The sequence below is a fragment of the Chanos chanos genome, chromosome 6, assembly GCF_902362185.1.
Source record: "Chanos chanos chromosome 6, fChaCha1.1, whole genome shotgun sequence".
Lineage (NCBI taxonomy): Eukaryota > Metazoa > Chordata > Actinopteri > Gonorynchiformes > Chanidae > Chanos > Chanos chanos.
In genome coordinates, this window is record NC_044500.1 from 29,150,472 (window position 1) to 29,159,892 (window position 9,421).

General features: G+C 36.6%; 1 protein-coding gene across 1 annotated transcript; it reads right to left on the reverse strand.

The window, feature by feature from the left end:
* Window positions 1–5,350: 5,350 nt before the first annotated feature.
* On the reverse strand, window positions 5,351–8,149 carry nabp2 (nucleic acid binding protein 2). Its single transcript, XM_030777631.1, has 6 exons — window positions 8,029–8,149; window positions 7,388–7,526; window positions 6,678–6,749; window positions 6,508–6,583; window positions 6,094–6,154; window positions 5,351–5,755 (listed from the first exon to the last, which is right to left on the reverse strand). Exons 1-6 carry the CDS (start codon window positions 8,105–8,107, stop codon window positions 5,580–5,582), a joined length of 603 nt encoding a protein of 200 aa, XP_030633491.1. The 5' UTR covers window positions 8,108–8,149; the 3' UTR covers window positions 5,351–5,579.
* Window positions 8,150–9,421: the final 1,272 nt, after the last annotated feature.

Here is a 9,421-nt window from a genome sequence, read left to right on the forward strand (position 1 = left end):
GTACAGGAGCGCTGTCAGTGTTTGGCATCCTACACAAGGGGAGGCACGTACAGGTCCTTTTCTCACAACATCATCTTTGTCTGATCCTATCACTAGTCTGAACAAGCCAGATACATGCCATGTTGATTAGGGTGAGATATTTTGCCTTGCACCATTGGACCTAAATTTGTCTCTGTAACCACTGATTTTTTTTTTTTTTTTCTCTTTTTTTTTTTGCTTGGAAGAAATATTTAGGAAATAAAGCTAGTGTCATTTACCCCACATTTCAGTTGATAAGCTGTAAACGGAGATTGAACTATTACCTCAGTGTTAAATGACTGGTCATGATTTAGTGGAGGACAGTACATTTTGCTTTTCACATGGGACATTGAGAAGAATGTTGGGCAGCAGGAAAACAGGATCAGATGCTTATAAACAGTTCTGTCACACACTTGAGAATGGAATTCTTGGCATCCTTTTTCCATCCTGAGAGAATGAATCTTCTATTCAAGTAAGGAAATGTACTCTTTTGGCCACTAAACAAACAAATTACAGACAACAAATAGCAGCTACATAGTAGATATACATTTTACATAGAAATATCACACTGCTAATCTAAAAGTTAGATGTTTGTGAGGTTTTTTTTTCCCTAAGTACCTGCATACTTTTGAAGGATTAAATCTTCTGCATACTAAATCCACAACTTATTATAAACAGTAATAATGTAGTGCAAACCTGCTACAAGATATTTTTGAGTTTTTAGTAAGATTCTATTGAATTATGCCTTTTAGCAGATGGTCATTTCAAACTTTTGCATATGGTCTTCCATTCACACAAACTAAAAGCTTTATTTAGTGCTGCCAAGTTACTATACTGCATTAAACATTGAGGATTCTTGTCTTTGTAGCGTTTTTGTTTTAATTAAAGACTGGGCATGCATGAGGAATTGGAAGCCATTTTGTTTTAATCTTACAACTGTCTTGTCATGAAAATCACTGTGGTCATTGGAACTTTATGCTAGTTTTGTTTGGAAGTTATTTCCTCAAAGCACAAATCCAAAGAACATTACATCTTGCTTTTCATATGTTTATTCAAATTTATTGCAATTATTACCTCAAATACACAGCATTTTTGAGTGGACAGTCAGTCTGCTTTTGCCTTAGTCAAGTTTGGCTTAACATCTTATTTTCATCTGTCTTTGAGAGACTTAGAGTTGAAAGGACATGTTATTTTGTCAAAGGGAGTGATGTTTCCTTTCATGAGCACCTGTCCATGCTAAGATACTTTGACTGGACATAGACGCACAGAGCTTGTCACAATTTATCATAATCTTTCTTTTAAAAATATACTGAAAGGAACCTATACTTGCATTTTTCACACCACAACAGGGTTTTACCACATATTTAGAGTATATGAATGATTGGCCTAGCCTTAATAGTACTAAATGGCATGCTCTACTTTTCACATGCTCTCTTAGACCAGGATTTAAAAGATTTTTCCTGAGTATTGCTACTAAACAACTTCAGAAAATTCTCTCAAGGGCCAGATTTTGTGAGCTATTCTTTCTTCTTTTTTTCTTCTGGTGCATGGTTCACGTTTTGTATGCAGATACATTTAACTGGAAGTGATGAGACAAAAAGCAAACATTAAGTACAAACAATTTACGTGTGTGCTTTTATTTACTTCGAATTACCTGTAGAGGCAAAAACAGATGCAATTTTTTTTTCTGTAGCTCAGAATTTTAGTGGAATAATATATTGATTTCATTCAGGTCTGCATAACAGCATAAGGAAAAACATGCTCTTTATTTTTGGGTGATTAGACAACTTTTTCTGTGTGTTTTAGTCAGTCTTTTCCCATTATAAATCTAGTTAGTGTGAGATACTGCATGTGTATTAAATATGTCCAGGTAATTTCTGTTCTCTTTCAAGCTCTCATGAGATCTGCAGCGAATAACCATTGGTTCAGACATGAAATCTTTGCACTCCATCATTAAGGAAAAAAATTAAATATAGAACTTAAACAGTGTTTTACAGTCTAGTGGCTTGATAGTATATATGTGTAACAATATAAATAATTTTACTCATCTGTTAGTGTTGTCTGCTAGATTGCAGTGGAGGATAATGAATTGGCACGATACTGCAACAGTCTTCATGTACTTTTGCTGAGGTCTTGAGTGGCCTGACTTCATCCGCAGCTACTTTAGGAAAGGCTGCTCCTGTGACACAACTGTAATATTTTCCATCAGGGAATTAAGGACAAGAAAATAATGACATAAAAAAATATGGAAGTTCTTTTCCCATGTCTGTTGAACATCAGGATACATTTGAAGTTTACACTAAGATTTAAAGACTCTTTGATTTCAAATTTGGTAAAGCAAATATACATTCCCTTTTCCAAGTGTAAGTGAGCTTATGGTACTACTCTGGTTTACATGTTTGATTTTGCTCTTTAGCAAATTTTGGGGTATTGTGAAGAGATTTTGGGACGTTCAATTTGACAATGAACTCAGTTTACACAGTATCCCATTTTTGGTATATTCAAAATAACCTAGCACCATAAAAACACTGGGATGAAACAAAGCTTGATAATTTTCTCTACTGAAAGTTCGTCCTTTTTGCTAATTACTGCTTGACAGCCTACCATGTTTTGTGTTTTGTCTTTTTTCTTTGTAGCTTAGCATGCTGAATTTTGTAGGACCATGGAGAAGATGTTCTCTCTCATTTGATTATCATGTTTAGTCTCTGATGGGTGACATTGAAATTTGTCAAGGAGCTAGCGCATCACAGATTTCACATTCATTAGCTTCTTGTTTTTGAATATTGTCTGTCTCCTAGCAACGTAGCCTGCTGATCAACATAGCACGTGTTTTACTAGCTCCTCCTGAAGTACTTGTGTATTCCACTTAGCTACTTGTAAACAGGCTTCATGTTCAAGAATCATGAAGAATGGTTCTTGGACAACATGGAGAATTATACTATCATCTGTAGGTGGAATAACATTTTGGTTTCAACATGTTGCTTTTTCTGGCGAAAAAAAGAACCAGTTATCCTTATTACTACTATGTTTGATACCGTTTTTTTTGTTTTTTTTTTGGCTACCTCCAATATGTACAGCTTATCAGTGTCTCCTTAGTGCATTGTCTGTTATTTCAGTAAGGGAAAATTATTATAGGAAAGAGAGAATATTTAGCTTCTTTATATCTTTAAAACAACAAATGAGCAACTGATTAGAGCAATTTGTGTGTGTGCGCGCGTGTACGTACGTGTATGTATGTGGCCATTCTTTGGAAGTATTACCTCTAAACCAACCTGGGGAATGTTCAGCCAAACCGTTTTGGTGAGAATGAAATCTTCAGAGGTGTAGCAGATTTAACCTTTTGCTTTATATTACCCATGTAAAAGGAAAAAAAACAAACAAAAAAAACAAGAAACGAATACTGGATGTAGGCTTTTAATGATCCCTTTGAATGCACCCTAAGCAACTGTGCAATTATTTTCCACACCACATTCTAAAATGAGTGCATTGGTATGTAAGTTGAGCCATATATCTACAAAAAAAAAAAAAGAATTAAGTTTACAGATCTCATGCTATTATGAAATATACCTATATATGACAATGTGAGGTTGTGAGATCGTTTGTATGTGTGTAACTTAATTAGAAAAGCAACAAATAACAAATGCTCCTTTCAGTACTGTCGAATGATTGGTTTTCATGGTGCATGTGGCATTCAGTGTGAAGGAAGCATTACCGTATCCAGCCTTGAGTATTCAAAGGGAAAAAAAGAACTCCAGAAAAACAAACAAACATGAGATAGCACTCATACCATAAATCCCTAACCTCTGAAACACCTTTAGCTTCCGAGCAAGATTTAGGTTATCAGGGCTATGACGGTTGTCCAAAATAATATGAAAAAAAAAAAAAAAAAACGTCCCTGCCCCCAGATTTCTCCATGCCAGATATGATTTTATGTGACAATGCAATCTTTGAGAGCACTTTGCCTTGTAAAGTCATTTCCTGTGCTAGTGAATGGGTATTTGTTACAAAATGTAACATACATGGTCAAAAAAAAAAAGTGATTGAAGTTTAAAAAAAAAAAAGATGCATTGACCTGAATATAGAACCAGAGAAACTTACCAACGCATTGGAACCTGATTAATTTTGTACAATGTATGCTGCAGCCAATGAGTGTTGTTATTAAATATTGTGGCTTAGAATTGTTTATGTTTAAATAAAGTGCTATTGCTTAATACCTCTTGCTTGGTTGTTCATATCTTTTCTAGGTGTTTGCTTTCACAAATGACTGATTAGTATAATATTCATGGCTATAGGCCTCACTATGGGCGTCCTTACTCTTGGTGCTTACTGTCAGTCTTCCGAAGCAAACTGATGCAGAGTGCACGGAGAGCAGCAGTAATTCATACACCAATATAACGGTGCAAAGAAAGTCAGTTATTTTTATGGCTTACTACACCATATGTCAATAATCCAATAATGTTGCATCATTTAATGAGAACTGATCAATGAAACTATCAGAATTATTCACCAGAAAATAGAACAAGAACTCATGCCTTTCCTGTTCCACTGTACCTCAGTCCAGCTCTTTGAACCTAACATTGCTGTGTTCTTCAGTGCAAACACACAAGTAGTAGACTGAAAACCGACAGGTTTTTAATTATAAATTTACATTATATTAGCTATATCAGGTCTGTTATCTCATTGATCACTGCATACTGATTTGAACTACATTACTAAGAGATCACAGTTACTGCATTAACAGTGTTAGTCATGGAACAAAAGGCAGGCTTACATATATAATTGCTTTAATGCCGGTAAAAAAAAAAAGTTTTGAAGGTTATATTAAAAACATTTTATACATGTACAGACAGACTTACCTGAATGATTAACTGTTTACATCTACAATTCTTTCAGGAAGAATTGAGAAATAAGAAACAAATATTTGCACATCTGAGTAATTTCAGTAAAATGGTTCAATAGATATCCACACCGGTTACTGTTTAAGAAACGGGAGTAATTACAAAAGCTCTCAAATAAAAAAAAAAAGGTCATAACAGAAAATAAAAAGTTGAGAAGTTTAGAAAACAGAGCTGTAGCAGTGTAAACATGCATTAATAAAGGTCATGTGACTGAAAAACTTGGCACTAACCATCTCTGCCAAATGAACTACCACTGTTTCATTAAGTCTGTACTCTCTGAGAACTTCGGGGGGGGGGCCCATTTCATGTGAAGCCCATTTCAGAACGGAAGTATCCCTTTGATTACACTCAAATTGAGACTAGTGAAAGGTTCTAAAAATGTGAGTCCTTAAGGAGTCTTCCCACTGTGTGCCTCAACAAAGCTCCTTGTGGAATCTGATAGTCCGAATGAAAAATTGAAGTTAACTAAGTTTTCAACAGCTCATTTAAACACACAACTCTCGGGTCTTTTATACAAAATAATATACAATTAAAATGAAATAGCAGTTAGGTGTTCATGTGTAAAAACAGCTGATTTTTATGTCTTACTGTTATTTTTATCAGATGATAACACAAAACAGAAGTGTCATTATGAAAATCAATGATTGGTTCCTGGTCTCAAAATCATCTCTTGGCAGAACGTCTAGTCTCTTTCCCATTGCTTATGGTGTTGGCTACTGTCACTGGAGTGGCTGCATTCCTGCCTCCGTTACTGCCACTGACCCGCCCACCCTGCTGGGTATTGGTGGAGTTTCCAGAGGTTTGAGGAGCTACTCCATTTCCATTGGTTGCCTCATTTCCTTCACAGAGTTAAATGAAAAAAATGAATGTATGTTCTCTCTTAGAGTGACTACAACATCTTTTATCCTATACAAAAACAATTAAAAGTACAACACCATATGGGTACAAAATATGAAAACTGTGAAATGGACATCTGCAGTTTTATGGGAAACCAATCATCTTTTAAGTTGATTAATTTCCAGACTAAATGTATTGATTTAGATAATTGTTCATTTCTGTGTTTAATTTCAAATTCATGTGTGACCTCATTGACAATGGTTTATTTATTTGAAATTCACTCTAATTCTTAAACCTGACAGACATCAGTTTGTTTTGTGTTAGCAGGTTCAGAGCTTACCAGCTGGAGCAGCAGATGTACCACTGTTGATGTTCATGTTGTTTCCCTGGTCACCAAGTCCCTATAAGGAGAGGATATTAGTTCTAATGACAATGAGAAATTGACAACTGTAACTTCATTCAATGTACATTTTAATTTAATCCAATTGAAACTTCACTTGTTTGACCACAGAAGAAGACAGTAAAACATCCCGTGTGTCTGACAAGATTTCATGACGTGAAATTACAAAACAATTAGCTCAAATCATTAATAGATTCTCTCATATAAATGTTACCTTTAATGGGTGGAACAATCAATACATATTTGTGTTCAGTAACAATAAATTACTGGTGCTTCCTTTGACTAAGGCATGACACAATGACATACAACATAACCTTTATCACAAATGTCTCCGGAGGGAAAAGAAACCCTTACTGTCTTATTCATCTGAGCCAAGTACTCTGGATTTGGTTCACTGAAATTAGGCACCTCAGAGTAGACCATACAGAATCTGGATCAAATAAAATGGAAAACAAACAGCTCAAACTTTAAAGAATATTTTCCCCTTTGCAGTCATTTTAAATGAAACAGGACTTAGGACTTACTCTCCAATCTTCTGCAACTCCCCTCCTCTCCCAGTGTACAGAGTGAGACAGCCTTTAAACACTGAGGCATATCTAGGAAGAAATCAATGGCTGAAGTCAAGTTTAGTTTAGAATACTTAAGGTTTTCAGGCTAACTAATGCTAATGTGACATACAGGCTGCTGTTTCAAACAGGCGTGTAAGAGACAATGTTCAATGCTGAATATCAACATTTTTAAAACTGCTGAGAAAAAAAAAGGTTGTATGAATTTGACTTTCTGAGGGACTTGTCCCTATAACGTATTCAACTGGTGGCCTACAGATCAAATCCAGCGAAAGAGCGACCTGCCATGGCCAAGAGGCAATCGTAGTCAAAATCAAATTACACAGCGGTTACTTCCGGTTGAGTAATTTGATTGGATGCGAGGCCTTCCATGAGTGCTGATACATGCAGTATGATAGTACTGGGGTGTATTACCATGTATCACTCTTTACACGCTTTACAGCACTATAAACATCTGCTTTGCCACACAAAGTCGATACCTGCCTGTCAGCAAGCTAAGAGCCATAGTTAAACTAAGAGAATATGTCTCTGTCAGAGGGGAAAAAGAAGTGAACAAGGAAACCAAAATTTCTGACCCATGAACAAAGCCTGGTTTTGAATTCTGGCGCATCTGAATATGTAATAGAATAGCCCTGCCTTGCAAGATGAGTATTGATTTGCTGACTCACCCTTTGGTAAGTCTGATGATGTCACCGGTCTGGATGAGCCCGCCCACCTCATCCCAAACAGAGATGCTGATGCTGCCAGTTTTATCGGCTACTTTACAGGTGCGTACTTCATGTCCATCCTTTGTTTTTGTTACACGTCCTTAAAAAAACAGAGCAACAAGGAAGACTCAAAGTTTAGACCAGTACAAACAAAAGTTTTGCCAGCAGATGATAATGAAACACCCAATCCTGCTGGCAAATGTCATTAAGCATTTGCTAATACCTCTGACATCTAGTAATTTCAAAATACAACACTAAGTGCTCTACTTATATTTGAGATAATCTCTCGCAGGCCCCTGATGTCAAACATATGCCCCTCTATAAAATTTGCTATGAAGAGTACGTTCTGTTCACATCTAGCAGTAAATGTTCAGGTTTGATTACTGTAACAAGTCACTGAGTATTCAAACGGAACAGATTAAACGCACTCGTTCTCCTCCTCACATTTTTGAATGGAGGAATCATTTCATGTATAGACGGGTGTAGATGTGTAGAGTGTGTACAGTCGTACGGTTTTTGGGACTGTCAAAGTGTTTTTTTTATCTCGACATCAAAAACCGTACAAAAATTAGTTCGCAGATCACTTATGAAAGGTGAGCCACCTGTTTCTAATACGATGAAGATGAGGTTTAAATTCTTGAGTCCTGGTTTGATGTCTTTGACATGAGTCTCCGTTGTCATTGTTCAGTATATCCTCTTAATCTGGGATCCTGGAATGTTCTGGCCGGGCTGAAACAAGACGAAAATATACAGCCTTATTAAGGCTACACCATGAGGTGCAACTTGCAGACACAAAATGCTCCCTAAAGTAATGCAACAAAATTACAAGAAACAGAAGTTTGCTTGCTGAGCTCCCTGGCTAACTATGGCAGACTGGTTACTGAGATTAAGCCATAGAGTAAATATGAAAATTGTTGCTTAGGGTTGCAATATTTTAATCTCGATATAAAATGGTAAACTGAATCGCTAAATTAGCTGTTTAAATTGGGCGAGTACGTGAGCTTCCACACTGCTTTGCACAGATCGTCTTGAAGTCAGCACCAATTATAAACTTGCTGGTTGCGCTACAAAATACATTGCCAACAGACTCGCTAGCAAGCTAGCTTGATTGACATCTATATGTCTTGTTGGCAGAACTAGTAAAATAATTTACTTTTAGAGGAGTACCCTTTTTCTCATCCAAAATTAGCCACGATATTCAACGACGGGACGATCTAATCCATTCGATGTAGGAGGCCATGCAACATGGATCGAACGAGTGAGGTTTCCATTTGTTTATTTTTCATGCACACAGTCCTGGAGATTACTCAGAACAGTTACCCAATCAGAGTACTGAACTTTAGATCGCGGGAATACACATGAAGGCGTGTCAGTTATAAAGTGGTATGAGGAAAACTTGAAGAATTAAATTACAAATTATAATAAATTACCACCTCAAAGCCTGTCAGTTACTTGGAAAATCTGGAATACTCTCTTGGGCCCTTTCTAGTGGAACAGTTGTGAAGGTCAGTTAACAAAAAAGAAAGATTTTTGACTCTACGAGAAATATTTCCTGGTGTTGTATGAAGGCTGTGGTCACGCGCACGCGCAAATCATAGATGTCGTCAATCTCCGAGGAAGTGGCAATCGGCGACATACAGCCTTAGCAAGACTAGACTGACATGACTTCGACATGTTATTTTATCGAATAGCAATCGAACTCAAACCAGCTGAATCGTTTTGTGAATTTGATCTTAGCATGTTTAGTCGTGTCAGACATTGTTGGGGTGAAATTTCAAAGTTTTTTTAAGGCTTCCGCTGAAAGGGTGTCGGTAGCTAGCCTAGACAGCTTTAGCCTGGTAAAGTGTTAAATGTCTGGGAATGTTCTGATCGGAATTTTTTACGTATATCAGCTCAAATCAAAATCCGTCAGCGTAACACACACTAGTTTGTAATAGCGAAGATAACGCTACAGAATTCGGGCGAAAGCCTTGTTGGTGTAGTTAACGTTAGCTG